This window comes from Macaca nemestrina, chromosome 5 (genome assembly GCF_043159975.1).
Source record: "Macaca nemestrina isolate mMacNem1 chromosome 5, mMacNem.hap1, whole genome shotgun sequence".
In the NCBI taxonomy this organism is placed as follows: Eukaryota; Metazoa; Chordata; class Mammalia; order Primates; family Cercopithecidae; genus Macaca; species Macaca nemestrina.
This window is the reverse complement of record NC_092129.1, coordinates 146,479,840-146,498,186: the sequence shown is the minus strand read 5'-3', so window position 1 is coordinate 146,498,186 and position 18,347 is coordinate 146,479,840. Positions and strand designations below refer to the sequence as shown.

Sequence of the window (18,347 nt, the reverse complement as noted above, 5' to 3'; positions counted from 1 at the left end):
AATTTTTTGTATTTTTTTTTTTTAGTAGAGATGGGGTTTCACAGTGTTAGCCAGGATGGTCCATCTGTGTTTTTAAAAATTTTAATAATAAACTTTTTATTTTGGAATAATGTCAGCTTCACAGAAAAGTTGCTAAAATAGTACAGAGTTCTGCATATCCTTCACCCAGTCTCCCCTAATGTTAACATCTTACATAACCATGGCCCATTTGCCAACACTAAGACATTAATATTGGTACATTCCTATTAACTATACTGCAGATTTATTAGAATGTCACCAGTTTTTCTACTAATGTCTCTTTTCTGTCCCAGAATCCAATCCAGGATTCCACACTGCATTTGGTGGATCCATTTTTAAACCCACTCACTTAGTATTAAAATAGCATTGTTTTATTTGCTTCACTTTGGGCTCAAATTCAAGAAAGACAGTTGAGCTCTTTTTCCAATTCTAGGGGGAAGACAGCCAAACAAATGGTAAATAAACCTCCAGACTTCTTTGGTTCCCCTGAGTTAGGAGTTCACCCTTGAATCCTGTGGGTAACCCAACTCTGTAATCATGAAATCAGCACGTAAGGAAGAATCTCCTCAGTTGGGTGTGGTGATGCACCTGTAGCCCCAGCTACTCAGGAGGCTGAGGCAGGAGGATCACTTGAGCCCAGGAGTTCAAGTCCAGCCTGGGCAATGTAGTGAGATCCTATCTCTAAAAAAATTAAGAAAGAAAAAACAGAAAAAGAAAGAATCTCCTGCTATGCTCTAACTCAGAGTCTAGTATGCATCCCTGTGGGAGCACAAGTTAGAAGCAGAGTTGATAGAGCACACTGCCTGTGGTTTGCCTTGTCAGACCTCAAGTCCAGCTGAGTCTTAAGACTAGGGGGTGACTCAGTTCACAGCTGTGGCATCATCCCAGTGTCCCCTGGGTAGTGCAGGGAGAATCTATAGGGCAGGAGAGGCCACAGCCTAGATGGGAGGCAGTATTAATTCCTACCTTGGAGCAGGACCCCAAAAGGACTTTTGGGTCCACCAAAGAAAACAGAGAAAAGAGCAGGGGTAATGGCCCTGAATACATGATCATTTCCAGGGAACTTTCTAGATGCATTCCCTCTCTGCCTGTTTCACCTCAGGGTGATCAGTAAGAACCTGCAGTGGGATGTTGGAGGTTGTGCCTGAATTCTGGGGGGAAAAGCTCATAGTGGGCTGAGGGCTGAGGCCCCAGGCCCTCTACCTGAGGGCAAGCAAAGAGTCCTGTGGACACCTTGCTAGGAGCATAGGTGATGAATCAGCGGAAGACACTTCTGTTTCCATGACAACCGGATATAAGCCAGTCTGAACTTTTAAATCCAATTGTTTAGTAAACTCTTAGCGTTAGAAGAAGGTCTATGTGGAGGATTGTTATTATCCATTAAAAACATTGTTTTGTTTGGTTTGATTTGAAGTGCTAAATAGGTCAGAGTTGTTTTGCTGTTGGCAAAAGCCTATAATGCGTTCAGTACAGAGAGAAAAATGTGAGTTTTCACATACATTCTCATTCTATTTCTGCAAACAGAAACTGTGTGACCTAGGTCCCAGGGTACATCCTTCCTTTATCCATCCATCCATCTAACCAACCATCCAAACATCCATCCACTCATCCATCCATCCGGCCGATATTTATTGAGCCTCACCTTTTTCCTGGGCAGGATTTCTTACCTGTAAAATGTGAGAATTCGCTGAGATTCCTATTTCTGACCTAGGATCCCAGAATCTTAGGAGTCTCAGGGCAGTGTTTTGGGGGCTACCTTCCTAGGGAGGGTGGGGTGATGGGACAGAGTCTCAGAACAGCCTCAACCCAGAACAGCCACATTTTTTGTTGTTTTATATATTGGGTTTCCACCTAAGATTTCTTTTGAACAAAGGCTCCCTAACTGAAAACTCACTGCCCCAAAGGGTCTCTGTAAACCTTCCAGTAGTGGCACTGTAGCTTCAAGCCAAACTGTTTTTCAATCAATACCCCTGCAGTGTAGGACATAGAAATAAAATGGTAAATAAACCAGGGTCACTGCTCCTCGGAGGCTGGCTGTCACTGTGAAAATAAACTGAGATAATAGGTGGGAAAGCCTGCTTAGGGAAACGATTGTTGTTAAGATGATAACAATTATTATTATTACGTTGGGGTCGGGTATTCAAGATATACCCACAGGAAAATGCAGATTACAATTCAGTCTGCAATTAGGGACCAGATAGGAGCAGCCAGTTCTCAGGTGCTCCATGCTGGGATTCTGAGCATTTGTCGGCGCCTCCCCAGGGGCTGCTGCGCCCCCCGCTCCCCGCGCGCCCACCACGCACGCTGCTCTGGGAGCAGGGCCTGCGGCGGCGCCTCGCAGTGATTGGCTGAACCGGAGGTTGTTGCTAGGCTACCAGTGCGCCCTGAGCCTGGGGCCCCGCAGTCCCATCCTCTGTGGCTGATCCATCCCTCGCTGCAGACCTAATTCCGGCCCCCTGTGAACGGCATCCTCAGCAGCTTAAATTATCAGCCCCAAGAGCCCGTCTTTCTATGATTTTTCATTTAGCAAGAGGCCACGTGGAGATGGGGAAGAAAAGCCTTCTGTTTTCATCCTCTGGGTCATCTTGAATAGCGACTTCTCTCTCTGGGCCTCAGTATCCCGCTTCAGGTTCTGGAGTTCGTTCATTTATCCATTATTCATGCCTGCGTGCATGTTTCTTAAGTGCCGACCGTATTCCAGGCACTATATTGAGTGCTAGGGACAAAGGAATGAACAAGACAGAGACCATCCTTGCCCTTGTGTAGGGGGGAACATTATCCACCTAAACAAATAAACGCATGTACAATTATCCCTTTTCTTCCCCTTTGATGATTTTTCTAGCCCCTTTTTCCCCCTACTATATCTGTAGGATCCCCCAAGTTGACAGGAGAGGGAGTGTTCTCCCAGTCAGGCCTACACTATTCTGAAACTGGGGCGCACCCTCTCGCTCCACGCTCGTATTTTGCTCTTTTGATTCCACACTTGAGCCTGACCACAGCTTGATAAGGATGTGGGGGCTGGGATCACTGTCTTCTGTTCAGATGAGTAGGCTGAGAGTCCGAAACATCCAAACGCTTTGTCACATAAGGAATGATTGCCATACCCAATGTTTGAGCATTTACTGTGTACAGGCACTTTAAAAGCTGTCTGCCTCTTCATAATCCAGTAAGGTAGGTATTCTTAGACTAATTTTACAGGCAACAAAGTTGAGGATGAAAGATGTTATTTAAGTGGCCAGTGATGATCTAGATAGCATGTGGTGAAGCTGGGATTTGAACCAAATCTGCCTGGCTCCAAAGCCTAAGCTCTTTCCAAGAAATGGATGTGGTCACGGAAAGACTCTGATCAGCTGGGCACAGTGGCTCATGCCTGTAACCCCCGCACTTTGGGAGGCTGAGGTGGGAGGATTGCTTGAGCCAGGGAGTTTGAGACCAGCCTGAGCAACAGGGCTAGAGACCCTGTTTCTACAAAATAAAAAGAATTATCCAGTATGGTGGCACATGCCTGTAGTTCCAGCTACTCAGGAGGCTGAGGTGGGAGGATACTTTGAGGAGCCTGGGCAACAGAGTGAGACCCTGTCTCTAAAAAAAAATTTAAATCAAATTAAAAAAAGAAAGACTCTCCGAGTGGCTGAAACTTGGAAATATAGCTTCCAAGTGCCCTTCAAAAATCTCCCGGTCTCAACATCTTTTTACATTTTATTTTTTAGAGGCAGGGTCTCACTCTGTCATCCAGGTTGGAGTGCAGTGGTGCAATCATGGCTCACTGCAGCCTTCACCTCCCGGACTCAAGTGATCTTCCCACCTCAGCCTCCTAAGTAGCTGGGATGACAGCAGCATGCATGCCACCATGCCTGGCTAATTTTATTATTATTATTTTTATTTTTTGTAGAGACAGGGGTCTTGCTATGTTGCCAGAGCTGGTCTCAAACTCCTGGGCTCAAGCGATCCTCCCATCTCATCTTCCCAATGTGCTGGGATTACAGGCATGAACCACCACACCCAGCATTGACCCAGCATCTTATTTACTTATTTTTCTTGGCACATTAGACTCATAAAACCTGGTGAGCTGACCACACTAATCAATATTGTTAACTCTGCAGTCTACCCATCTATCTGGGATGATCTTGCCTTCAAGCTTTTATTGGGTAATTAAGTCAAGTAGCTCTTCCTTGGGGGCATCTCCATTGCTCTCAGGTTTTTGTATTCCTTTGTTCACATACTGAGAGGCTTGATGGGCATAGATTATGGCCCATCTCTGCCCTGGAGGAATTTCCAGCCCTCAGGGGAGGTTTCTGAAGACCTTCGTATGGGCAAAGCTCAGTGATAGGTTATTGTGAGAGGAGGAGGAGAACCAGATTTGCCCTCAGAGAAACCCCTCCTCTGAGCAGAAGTGGATGTGCCTAGGGTGGGCTGAGGGGTGGGAACAGTCAACCTTGAGTACCCTGATCAGGACACATTGGGTCTGCGGTGCTGCTTCTAATAACCTCGCTGTGGTTAGTATGGGACTCTGTGTCTCAGAGCCTGGCAGCATGCAGCTCGGAAGGAGGCCTTTAAATGGGAGAAGGTGCTGGAAAATATGGTAATACATAAAGAAGTAAGCTAAATTTATCCCCTCTCTCAGCACCCAGCAATTGCTATGCTTAACACTTAACTTTCTACTAGCATAGATTTGTTTAACCAGATTAGTTGCTGGGTGAGAGAGAAAGGAGAGAGAGACAAAGAGAGACACAGAGAAGAGACACAGAGACAAAGAGAGACACAGAGAAAGACAGAGACTTTGAAGACAGACAGGAACACGCACACATACACACCCCCCCCCACACACACACACACCTGGAGAGAACTAAGAAGATGCAGAGCTAACAGTATCTTTTGGTGTGTGGCTTCAGCCAGCAGCAGCAGAGCTAGACTGAGAAAATCAGACAACTTCCTGCCCTCTTCCTCCCAGGCTACATGACTGGCTAGAGCATTGCTAATTTCCAGATAGCACCATTTTCAGATGTCAGTACTTTGGAATGTCGACACTGTTTCCATTATTTTGTCCCATGTTTTGTTCCTGTCACCCACTCCCACCACTGAATAGGTGAGTTGACTGTAGATGAATAATATACTAAAGCCACCATTAAAGTAAACATTATAAGACTTTAAATATGCATGCCTTTGACCTAGCATTCTCACTTCTAGGAATTTATCCTAAGGAAAATAAGTATATGGATAAAGAAGTTAGCATGAGATTGTTCATTGCATCATTTATTTAGAAAAGCAATGAAACAAACTAAATAGCCAACCACTCTTGGTTTCCTGATCAATAAATAATGGTATAACCTTACAACAGTTTTCCATACTGCTTTTAATATTAGAGTATAGGCTGGGTGCAGTGGTTCATGCCTATAATCCCAGCACTTTGGGAGACCAAAGTGGAAGGATTGCTTGAGACCAGGAGTTCAAGACCAGCCTGGGCAACATAATGAGACCCTATTTTTACAAAAATAAAAAAGTTAGCTGGGTATGGTGGCACATGCCTGTAATCTCAGCTACTCAGGAGGCTGAGGGGAGAGGATTGCTTGAGCCAGGCATTCCAGGGTGCAGTGAGCTATCATGGTGTCCAGCTTGGGTGACAGAACAAAACCTTATTTGAAAAAACAAATTAGGTTATAAATGAATATTTGTTGACCTGGAAAAACATTCACAACAGATTAAGTGAAAGAAGCAAATTACAAATAGTATGTATTGTATGACCCTTTATAAGTATGAATAAAAATAAAATATATAGTTTAAGGAGACAGACCAAATGTTAGTCACTAGGAGGAGGGATTCCAAGACATTTTATTTTTTTTCTGCTTATCTGCATTTTTAAAAGTTTTTCCATAATGAGCATGTCTGAGTTTTGTAATAAGAACAAATTTCCTTGCTTCCCTCCCAGGGGTGGCTTCTGCTGGGAGATCAGGCATTCCTGGCTCCCAGGCATCATGGGAAAAGCCATTGACCCTTGCAAGGTGTTAAGCTGGTCACTAAGAATTCCCTGCCCTGGCTTGACTCCCCATCCCGGCTGGTCTTATGGGCGAGACCTCAGTGATCCAACACCTTGGTATCCAAATGAGCAGTTGCTGTGTCACCTGTGAGTGGGTTAGCCTCTGCCCTCCCTTGAGGGCAGACACTGTTTACCACTGTTGGCACATGGTAAGTCTAACCTTACTAAAACTGTAGGGCCTTTCTGCCTCCCAGGAGCACCCTCCCCTGTAGGAGGGTAACAGCTATGATGCTCCATTGCTCAGGGCGGTCCCTACTACACATAAGCAGGTGTAATTCTGAAGGTTGGGGAAAAAAAAAAAAAAAGGCTGTCACCATGGCAACCCAGGCTTGCTCAGCCTCTTCATTCCTGAGATCAGTCCAAATCCCAGGGAAAGAAGGTGGGGTATGGAGTCAGAAAAATCACTGCCTGGCTGCCTGACCTCAGGCAAGACACTTACCTTTTCTCTGTGTGAGTTTCTGCATCTGTAAAATGGTGCTGAAGCTTCTTATCTTACCTCCAGGACTGGGGTGAATAATCTGTAAACTGTAAAATACAAGAGGAGTAGGGCATCCTTAGTTTTGGCTTGTCCCCAAATTGCCATGTGACTTTGGGCAAATCACTTAACCGCTCTGTGTCTCAGCTGCTCTGTTTATAAATAGGCGAGTAAGGCACACTGATTACTTCCCAGATGTATTGCGAGGTGCCTATGAGAATCCCAGAATCTCAAAACTGGAAGGAATCCTAGCCCTACCACTCATGCAGGAATCTTTTTGATAAACTCTCTGACAGAGGTACTTATCCAGCCTCTGCCTGGTTACCTCCCATGGCGGAAAACTCATGACCACACAGCTTCCCTTGTAGCCATTGCTACATGACACTAACTATAAGAAAGTTCTTCACTATAGCGTATTACAGCATGTTTTACAAATAAATGTTTGTTTAAAAAAGTTAGCAATCCTTTCCAGAGCTATCTTCACTCCTGATTTTCCCAAAGGCTTGCACAGGGTAGAGATGAGCAGTGGTCAGCAAAAAGTAGGTGTGGGCTCAGCTCCAGAAGAAGCTTTTGGCTTAGCGTAGTAGAAGGAGCCCAGGCTCTGGGGTCACACAACCTAGGTTGAAATGCTAACTTTATCCACTTACTAACTGGCTGACGCTGACCCTGGGAAAGTTATATTACCTATCTGAGCCTCAGTTTCCTGATCAGTAAAAGGAAGATAGAAATACCTATCTCCCAGTATTGTTGTGGGAATTAAGCAAGTTATCACTTCTTATTAAGCTGACAACACAGACTTCCCTGGTGGGATTCTGGGGACTTGGGGTGGGGAACATTACACCCTCTTCTGCCACCCTGAATAGCACATCTGCCCTCTGAGCACATGGCACAGGCGAGCCTTACATACTCCATATCTCAGGGTCATCTCCCTCTCAGACCTGGACCAGGGCCATAAAGGAAAGGTGACGCAATGGTTTCAAGACAAAGTTCACCTCCTCCACGTGATTCACCGGCCCAAGGCCAGCACCCCCTCCCTGCCCACAGACTCAATGGGCACAAAGCAAGTATCCCAGGGCATCACTTGGGAACAGCTTCCAACTGCACCAGTGTTTTCATAGGAATCTCATACAGGATCCCAGAACTGTGGTCTGGCAGTGGACTTCCAGGCAGAGTGACAAGAAGTTGCGGAAAGCTATTTGGGGTTGGGGTAAAGTGTTCCTTTAGCTGTTGATAAGAAGGTGTCTGTCACGTAGCAACTCCTGGACAAAGGTCAGGACGCCTGGGTCCAGCTCCACCATCGCCTAGCTCTGGGCTCTCTGGAGCCAGCGACTTCCTTCCTCAGTGTCTTGCTTTCCTCATGTGCGGGACAGCAGGCCGATTCCTGGGGCTTTCCCAGCTCCCGAATTCTAGGTTTCCCCATTTGTTGGATGAGTTGGAGAAACCACCCTAGACCTCCCTTGGCCCCTGGCCACTGGGTGGTGCCGACCACCCCCTCTTCTCTGCTTCCTTTGCAGATGAGTACCTCAGAGTCCTCAATGTGGGTGTGGCCGAGGTGAAGAAATCCTTCCTGGGGCCCTTGTCCCCATCCTGCAAGATGGTGCAGATGATGAGGCAGTTTCTGTACCGGGTCCTGCCCGAGGACTCCTACAAGGTCACCACGGGAAAGCTCCATGTGAGCCTCACCCGCTTCACGGACGGGGAGAGTGTGGTGGTTTCAGAGTTCACGTCCAAGGAGGAGCTCATTGAGGCAAGGGGGCTGGGAGGGAGGGAGGGCCAAAGAGGGGGCGTGGGAGGGCTGCTCCTGCTCTCTCTCCACCACCCAGCCCGATGCCTCACCCATCTGCCTCACTTCCCTAGTCCTTCCCTTGCTTCATGCCCCCAGTGTCTCCCTGTGCAAGGTGCAGTGTTAGATGAGATGGACACAGAAGCCCAGGACAAACCAGGCTTGACCACCACCCTCAATGCTTTGGCCTTCACGTCCGTCCTGTCTGGCCCTCTGTGCTAAGCCTGAAGCTTCCCAGAGGCCCAGGTGTGACCTGCAGAGGGCCTGGGGCTCTTTCAGGGCCTTCCAGGCTGGGCTGCCCTGCGTCCTCTCTGAATTACTCACAGTTTGTGAGAACAGTCAGGGGAGACGGGCCCCCATGCCCCCTTTCTGCCTCCTCACTTCCAGTGGCCCTTGATAAGGGATTGAATTACTACCAAATCAGTTATCACTTAGAAAAGTGCATGCTAGGCCGGGCGCGGTGGCTCAAGCCTGTAATCCCAGCACTTTGGGAGGCCGAGACGGGCGGATCACGAGGTCAGGAGATCGAGACCATCCTGGCTAACACGGTGAAACCCCGTCTCTACTAAAAAAATACAAAAAACTAGCCGGGCGAGGTGGCGGGCGCCTGTAGTCCCAGCTACTCGGGAGGCTGAGGCAGGAGAATGGCATGAACCCGGGAGGCGGAGCTTGCAGTGAGCTGAGATCCGGCCACTGCACTCCAGCCTGGGCCACAGAGCGAGACTCCGTCTCAAAAAAAAAAAAAAAAAAAGAAAAGTGCATGCTAATCCTGAGTGCACTGCCCTAAGCTCATTAATATGAACTTTAGTTATGAACAATGATTGCTGGAGAGGGCTGCAGATAGGTCCCATTGTCTTTCGGGACAAAGGGGTCAAGCTGCATGGCCTCCACCCCACATCTCCACTCTCCTTCCTTCCCCACATACAGGGCCTTTGCCTCCCCATCTGCATCCCATACTGGCCTGGCAGTAATCCTGGGGATGAGGGATTAATAGGCAGTGTGCACGGACACCTCCTCCACTCCTCATGGCCCCCTGGGTTTATCAGCAGCCGGCTCTTCCAGATCTGCCTCCTCACGCCCACCCCCGTTCCGACTTCATCGCCCACTGCTGCAGTTTTCTCTCCCCGGCCCTCTCCGCCACCTTCCATTCCTACCATGCCAACCCTAGCAAACCACACACAAGCCAGACCTCTGGGCCTTCCTACCTGCCGCTCCCTCTGCCCGGGATCCCCTCCCTCCTTCCTACGCTGCTTTGCCTGCTGCTGAAACCCAGTCCCTCCTGCCAGGGCACTTGCCTTCATCCCCTCCCACCCTGCCTGCACCCCTCTTGTGGAGCCACAGTGCCCATGCTCACCTCCACCAAGCCCCTGTCACCCCACTGCACCGTCACCCACTTGCTCACTCCCCCCTGTAGAGCACTCCCAAGGGTGGGCCTCTCAGCCTCCTTTGCTGACACACATTAGTGGTTGTTGAATCCCACTGGATTCATGAAAGTTCAGCATCAGAAGGAACCCTGAAGCTATTGAGGACCCCCTCCCACTTTAATGCTGGGATGTCAGGGCCAGACGGACCAAGTAGGTTACCAAGGACCCCATTAGTGAGGACCAGGCCAGGAATTGAACTCGGAGCTTTGCTTCCCAATGCGGCACCTTCACTTAGGATTTAAGGAGGTCCAGCCTGGTGGTGGATGGCCCAGCAGCGGACAGACGAGCCGTCCCCACCCCGCCCCCTGGGCCTCCGGCATCTCAGCCCTGTTCTCTCCATACAGGCCCTATACTGCAGCTGCTTCGTCCCCGTGTACTGCGGCCTCATCCCCCCGACTTACCGCGGTGTGGTGAGTGCTCCAGCATGGTGAGGGGTGAACCGGGATCCAGGGGACCTCGGGTCCCTGTGACTCACACCTGGGGGAGCAGGAGGGTGGTCTCAGAATGCAGTGGGAGGACCTAGAGTTGGAGAATTTCTCGTGTTGTTACTCAGAATTCCCAATGTAGATGGCTTTCTGGGTCTTTAAGATGAACTTCTCCAGCTGGGGTGGGCTCCTCTCTGGATCCGCCTACCCACTGCTGAGCCCGGCAAATCAAGGCTCCATAGGCTTGGCAGGCTTTCCCAGACTTCTCGGAACAGAGGAGGTGGACCCTGAAGCGCTGGGACCTGGAACCTCAAATGATGAGGATGTTTTCTGAGGCCCTTTAGGCCAGGGCCTTACAGACTTTAATGTGCCCGTGAATCACTCGGGGTCTCGTAAAACTACACAAGTTCTGATCCAGGCGATCTGCGGCAGGGCCTGAGGATCCGCTCCTAACCAGCCTCAGGTGCTGCCCATGCTGCTGGTGGGTGGGCCACACTCTGAGTAGTGATGGTCTAGCTCATGCCCCTTCCTCATTTTATATGCAGAGAAAGTTAGGGCCAGAGACTAGGATTCAGGTAGTAGATGGAGCCCGTATTGCACGTCAGCCAGCCTGAGAGTTAGAGCCTCAGTATTTATCATCCTTCACTCATAGGTGAGAAAACAGAAGCCCCAGAAAGGACGGGGCTTGTGGGTGAACAGGTGGTGGGGCTGTGGCAGAGGGGCACATCTCCTGCTTTACCCAGAGTATGGGTCCCCTGCACACGAGCCCTGGGAGCCCCAGTCTCAGCACCACTAAGATAGCGGAGGGAGGATCAGTGCAGGACAGAGCACCAGGCTGGGAGTCCAGAGGCCAGTGCGGACTCACCAAGTGACCAGGGGCACACCACACACCCACCAGGACCTCCATCTCCAGGCTTATCCCGAAGGGTCTTCTGGACCTTCCTTGATGGGCCCTTGAAGCTGGTACCATGTCCTATGGGCCATTTTGAGGTACTCCGAGTGGGGCTGAGAACTCTGGCCCCAGGTGAGCATTTCTCACTCTGCCCCACACAGAGGTACATTGATGGGGGCTTCACAGGCATGCAGCCCTGCGCCTTCTGGACCGACGCCATCACCATCTCCACCTTCAGTGGGCAGCAGGACATCTGTCCCCGGGACTGCCCCGCCATCTTCCACGACTTTCGCATGTTCAACTGCTCCTTCCAGTTCTCCCTGGAGAACATCGCCAGGATGACCCATGCATTGTTCCCCCCGGACCTGGTGGTGAGAGGCAGGAGGGGTCTGGGGAGTAGGGGAAGGTACCAGGGACTAGGGGTGGGGTTAGAGAGCCACTGGGGCCCACTCAAGTTCCATCTGAGTCTCCTCCCCTCAAATGATCCCTTAAACTTCCTCCTAGACCTGCCTACTGGCCTTGCTTCTAACTAGCTATGTGACCTTGAACAAGTGCCTTAAGCTCTTCCTGCTTCAATGTTCTCCCCTGTAAAGCGAGATGATGTCAGAAGTGCTGATAGAAATATTAACTGAACCCTTCCACTCAGACAGTTCATGTACCAAAGCAAGGGTCGGCAAACTGCAGCCCACGGGCCATATCCAGCCTATGGCTTGTTTTTGTACAGCCTGTGAGCTAAGAAAGGGGTTTCCATTTTTAGAGAGTTATGGGGGAAAAAAAGAAGAAAAAGAAACAGAACATTAGGCAGAGACTGCATGTGGCCAGCAAAGCCCAAAATAAGTATTTACTATCTGGCCCTTTACAGAAAAGGCTTTGTGGGTAATACCTCATGTAATCCTCTAGCATCCTCTGTGACCAATATTATTGCTGTCCCCATTTTGTAGATGAAGAAATTGAGGCTGTGAGAGGTGAGAGCAACACAGCCAATAAGGGGCAGCCCAGAGACCTGAACTCAGGCTCCAAACTTTGCTCTTCATATGGCCCCAATGCACCTCATCTGGTTCTGCCATGAGCACCCAACACTTTCCTGCCCAGGGGAGGCTGAGGATCCACCATGAATAGTGTCACTCATGAACGCAGCATCACTGGGGCGTGTGACCAGGAATTGCTCCCCAATTCTTCTTAGTAGATAGTGAGGGATGGGACACTGGATGGGTATGTTTTGAAAAGTCCATCAAATAAAGTTCAAGAGCAATGGGAGTAGCAGCTCTGGGTCAGGGGAACTGTGGCTTCCTTCATCACCGCAGCCTTGGTTATTCTCCCGGTGCCCCGCCCCCAGATCCTGCACGATTACTACTACCGAGGGTACGAGGATGCAGTTTTGTACTTGAGGCGACTGAGTAAGTACCGGTGGGGCCCCAGGCAAGGGCAGTGTTGGAGGGTAGGGACAGTTCAAACCGTAGAAGGGCTGAGTGGAGGGGTATTCCCCCCAAATTTGTGACCTGGAGATGCCCTTCACCTGGGAGAGCTGGAAATGGGGGTGGGGATCTAACAGGCTGCATCACCCAGCCCAGACCACTGGGTCTAGGAAATAGGATCTCCATGTAAAGGGGGCTTTGGGGTTAACTAAGGGCACAGTGTCTAGGACAGTTGTACATGTATGTTTATGAATGTAAAAACTCTATTTAGGAAATCCAGAGTTCAGATCTCCCTGGAGAATTCCATTTTCATGTCATTTCATTCTCTTCCACTTTATTCTCTTTCCAGTAAAATTGCACTATTAAGGTAGAACTGGATGTCACTAGTTTATATTTGCGTAAGACTCTGAGTGACCAGCAAATCACAGAGAAGAGCCTTTGCACTGTGTAGGTTTGAAATGGTGGTCCCTCCACCTATATATTCTCTGTGCTTTATCAGGGTGGAAGAAACAATTCCAATGACATGTCTTTTATGTGCTAACTCCATGGCAAACATCTTTGTTACAAGAAATGAACAAGACTGGATGTGGTGGCTCATGCCTGTAATCTCAGAACTTTAGGAAGCCAAGGCAGGAGGATCACTTGAGCCCAGGAATTTGAGACCAGCCTGGGCAATTGTGAGACTCCCATCTCTACAAGAAATTAAACAATTAACTGGGTATGGTGGCACATGCTTATAGCCCAAGCTACTTGAGGTCAAGGCAGCAGCAAGCCATGACTGCACCACGGCACTCCACTCTGGGCGACAGAGTGAGACCCATCTTTTTTTTTTTTTTTTTTTTGAGAAGAAGTCTCGCTCTGTCGCCCAGGCTGGAGTGCAGTGGCCGGATCTCAGCTCACCACAAGCTCCGCCTCCTGGGTTCACGCCATTCTCCTGCCTCAGCCTCCCGAGTAGCTGGGACTACAGGCGCCCGCCACCACACCCGGCTAGTTTTTTGTATTTTTGTAGTAGAGATGGGGTTTCACTGTGTTATCCAGGATGGTCTCGATCTCCTGACCTCATGATCCACCCTTCTGGGCTTCCCAAAGTGCTGGGATTACAGGCAAGACCCTGTCTTTAAAAAAAGAAAGAAATCAACAAAAGCTTTGCCATATTTAGAATCAATTATTTTCAGAAAAAAGGATCACTAGATCAAAGGGTTTACCTAATGTTACATCAGAAGCATTTTCCTTGTTGCCACACGTCTTTGTGACTGTCTTTTTTGGCAGTTGTATAATATTCCATCATAGCTGTACAGAAAAATTGGCTTGATCATTCCTTTGAGTTTCCAAATGTTTGTGATTATGGGTAATTCTGTGGTAAACTTTTTGTGTATGTAGCTTTAAAAAATACTCTGTGGGTGAGATTAAGGGGTTGGATGAGATTTTCTTCCTAGGAGGTGTTCACTTATTTTTCCCTTCTTCAAAATTCCTTCCTGCTTCCCAAACTCCCCTTATCCTGTCTCTGCTTTCTCCTGGGTCCTTTCTCCCAACAAGGGGGGTGGACAGGCTGGACAGATAGGAGAGCAGGATGGAGAAAACCTGGGCTCTAGAGGCAAGTAGCTCTAGGCCCCCACCTCACCCATAGCTATGTGACCTCCGGATAATCGCTTCTCCTCTCTAAGGCTTGGTTTCCTAACCTATGAAAAAGGGGGTTTAGATCCTAGCTCCTGACACCTACTAACTGTGTGATCTTGAGCAGGTAATTAATCTCCTGGGGCCTCAGTTTCCTCATCTGTAAAAGGGGCCTAATTATGGAACCTTATGGTTTTATTTCGAAGATTAAAGGAGCGAAGCCACAAGACCTTAGCACAATGCTCAAATAAATGGTAGCTCTCATGAGACGTGCTGAGTCCTAGCCACGGTCAGTCCAGCCTACTGCAGGGTGAAACCTGATGGTGGCACTTCAGGAATCCGCCCCCAAAATTGAGCCAGTATATGGATGGGGCAGGTTTCTTCAATGGCCCTGGAATCACTCCAAGTAGGAACAGATACAACTCCTAAGGGAGAAATGGTCTCGTGCTGACTACCAACTATTTTTGCTTCCTCTTCCAATTTGCCAGTGTACGGCATGGCTTTTTCAGCACAGATTTCACCTCCACCACCTCAGTCCTCTTGGATTTGGTGGGAGTGGATTTTTCTCCCTGCATCAGATGTGAACAGGAACTACTGACACATACTGAGAAATTGCAGCTGGTCTCCAGAGCCACACCCTTATCCCTACCTGCCATCTGGGAACAGAAAATGGGAGTCCGCCTGGCCTCCCTCAGGCTGCTTTCTGGGTGGGGGGTCACCTCCAGTAGGAAACTATACCCCAAAAGGTGTCACCCTCCATTTCTCAGCTCACATTCTCACAACCTCTTTCTCCTCCCTCCCAAGGGAGGAGAATTAATTATTCCTGCTGCCAGGCAAGCCACTCTCTCTACACTCGGCCCATCCTGGCAGCGGCCTCCTGCCAAAGGGAAGGGCAGTGCACGCTGGCGTGCTTGAAAATCCGCATTCCCCACACAGATGTATGAACGTGGGTGCTGAGTGAGGTTGGAGCTCAGAGGATGCCATGTCTAAAATATCCATCCGGCATTCAGGCATGCCTGGCCAAACCTCTTTTCCGCCTTCCTCCCCGACTCCCTTCTTCCCTCTCACAGTTTGGTAAGTGTCTCCCTCTCTGTACACACACACACACACACACACACACACACACACCCCTGTGAAACCATCACCACAATTAAGATAGTGAATAATTCGTCATCCCCAAAATTTCCTCATGCCCTTTCATGATCCCTCCCACCTTCCCTCACCCCCTGCCTTTCCCAAGCAACCCCGATCTGCTTTCTGCCATCACAGATTAATTCACTACAATGTGAACTCTTTTTTTAAAATCTGAATTATTTCACTCTGCATAATTATTTTGAGATTCATCCATGTTGTTGAATGTATAAATAGTTTGTTCCTTATTACGTTCCGTGCCACTGTATGAATGTACCACAGCTCACCTACCAAAAGAGTTGAATATACCACTGTATGCATATGCCACAGCCCATTTACCCATTCCCCTGTTGATGGACATTTAGGTCATTTCCAGATTTGGGCTATTATGGATAAAGCTGCTGTGAACACTCATACATGAGTCTTGGTGTGGACATATGCTTTCATTTCTCTTGGGTAAATACCTAGAAATGGAATGACGGGATTGCGTCGTACATGCATGTTTAACATACATCCACAAATATTTTAATCGTGGTAAAAAAACACATAACAAATTTTAAGCACGTAGTTCAGTTGTGTTAACTATGTTCATATTGTTGTGCAGCAGATCTCTAGAATGTTTTCATCTTGCAAAACTGAACCTTTACACACATTGATCAACAACTCCCCCTTTTGTCTTCCTCCAGCCCCCAGCAACCGCCATTCCACTTTCTATGCTGATGGTTTTGACTACACTAGGTACCTCATATAAATGGAATCATGTGGTATTTGTCTTTTTGTGACTGGCTTATTTCACCTAACATAATGGCCTCAAGGTTCATCCATGTTGCAGCTGTAGCATGTGACAGGATTTTCTTCCTTTTTTGAGATGGAGTCTCGCTCTGTTGCCCAGGCAGTGGCACGATCTCGGCTCATTGCAACCTATGCCTCCTGGGTTCAAGCGATTCTCCAGCCTCAGCTTCCTAAGTACCTGAGACTACAGGTACATGCCACCACGTCCAGCTAATTTTTGTGTTTTTAGTAGAGATGGGGTTTCACCATTTGGCCAGGATGGTCTCGATCTCCTGACCTCATGATCCGCCCGCCTTGGCCTCCCTAAGTGCTGTGATTACAAACGTGAGCCCCTGCGCCCGGCCGATTTTCTTCCTTTTTAAAGCTAAATATATTCCACGTTTTCTTTGTCCATCCATCTGACAAGGGACACTGGGGTTGCTTCCATCTTTCGGCTATTGTGGATAATGCTGCAGTGCCCATGGATGTATACATGTCTCTTCCAGATGCTATTTCAATTCTTTTGGATATATAACCAGAATACATGTTTGACTTTTTAATAAACTGCCAAATGGTTTCCCAAAGCAGTTGTACCATGTTTCATTCCTACCAACAGTGGATGAGCATTCCCATTCCTCCAAAACTTTTGGTCTTTTTTTTTTTTTTTTTTTTTTGAGACGGAGTCTCGCTCTGTTGCCCAGGCTGGAGTGCGGTGGCCAGATCTCGGCTCACTGCAAGCTCCGCCTCCTGGGTTCACACCATTCTCCTGCTTCAGCCTCCCGGGTAGCTGGGACTACAGGCGCCCAACACCTCGCCCGGCTAGTTTTTTTTGTATTTTGTAGTAGAGACAGGGTTTCACCGGGTTAGCCAGGATGGTCTCGATCTCCTGACCTCGTGATCCGCCCGTCTCAGCCTCCCAAAGTGCTGGGATTACAGGCTTGAGCTACCGTGCCCGGCCAACTTTTGGTCTTTTTAATTAATGCTCAGAATGTTTCATTCTAGCCCTTCTAAGAGGTGCATGTCAGTAACATATTGTGGTTTTAATTTGCATTCCCCTAATGACTAATGACTTTGAGCATCTTTTCATTTGCCTATTTGCCTGCCATAGATCTTCTTTGGTGAAGCATTCGTTCCACTCTTTTGCACATTTCTCACCTAGACTCTTAATAAGCTTTGTGTTTTTAGGGTAGTTTTAGATTTATGGATAACTTGTGAAAATAATACAGGGTGTTTGTTTCACATCTGTTATATGTTACAGAATGATACATACATACCATGGTATTCAGTCCAGTACATTTGTTACAACTTACGAACCAGTCTTGATATATTTTTAAGTAAGAGCCATTGCTTATTCAGGTTTTCTTAGTTTTTACCTAATTCGTTTCTCTGTTCCAAGAACCCTCACCCAGGGATCATATTACATTTCATTGTCACATCTCCTAGGGTTCCTCTTGCCTATAACAGTTTCTCAGACTTTTCTTATTCTTTTTTTTTTTTTTTTTTGAGACAGAGTCTCATTCTGTCGCCCAGGCTGGAGTGCAGTGGTGTGATCTCAGCTCACTGCAAGCTCCGCCTCCTGGGTTCACGCCATTCTCCTGCCTCAGCCTCCCGAGTAGCTGGGACTACAGGCATCCGCCACCATGCCCGGCTAGTTTTTTGTATTTCTAGTAGAGACGGGGTTTCACCATGTTAGCCAGACGGGGTTTCACCATGTTAGCTGGGACTACAGGCATCCGCCACCATGCCCAGCTAGTTTTTTGTATTTTTAGTAGAGACGGGGTTTCACCAGGTTAGCCAGGATGGTCTTGATCTCCTGACCTCGTGATCCACCCGCCTCAGCCTCCCAAAGTGCTGGGATTACAGAGATTTTTCTTATTCTTGATGACCTTGACAGAGTTGACTATCGGTCAGGTATTTTGTAGAATGTCCCTCAGTTGGGGTTTGATGTTTTTCTCATGATTAGGCTGGGGTTGTGAATTCTGGGGAGGAGACCACAGAGGTAAGGTGCCATTCACATTGCATTACCTCACAGGCACATGCTGCCAACGTGACGTATCCCTGCTGATGTTGACTGTGACCACCTGACTGAGGTAGCGTCCATTGGGTTTCTCCATTGTAAAGTACTCTTTCTCCCTCTATCCTTACTGCAGTCTTTAGAAGAAAGTCACTGTGCACAGCTCATACTTAAGGAGTCAGAAGTTATGCTCTACTCCCTAAAGGGTCAAGTATCTACACAAATTATTTAGAATTCTTCTGCAGGGGAGCTTTCTCTCTTCTCCCTGATTTACTTACTTAGGTAATCATATGTTTATATCCGTATAGATTCACGGTTATGTTATACTTTGGGTTATTATTCAATACTACT

The 18,347-nt window shown here is 48.1% G+C and overlaps 1 protein-coding gene across 5 annotated transcripts in view; it reads left to right on the top strand.

Annotated features, from left to right (window-relative positions):
• Nucleotides 1-18,347, top strand: part of LOC105474519 (patatin like phospholipase domain containing 1) — a 73,213-nt gene that overhangs the window by 41,860 nt on the left and 13,006 nt on the right. For 4 of the 5 annotated variants that reach the window (XM_011729260.3, XM_071097146.1, XM_011729255.3 and 1 more), the window contains 4 exons: nt 8,042-8,274; nt 10,079-10,144; nt 11,213-11,422; nt 12,388-12,448. In XM_011729260.3, the coding sequence (XP_011727562.1) occupies nt 8,122-8,274; nt 10,079-10,144; nt 11,213-11,422; nt 12,388-12,448 (490 nt within the window). In that variant the 5' untranslated portion in view covers nt 8,042-8,121. Of the gene's footprint in view, nt 1-2,540; nt 3,190-8,041; nt 8,275-10,078; nt 10,145-11,212; nt 11,423-12,387; nt 12,449-18,347 lie in introns of those variants that run through there. The other variant, XM_011729259.3, reaches the window with a different exon arrangement.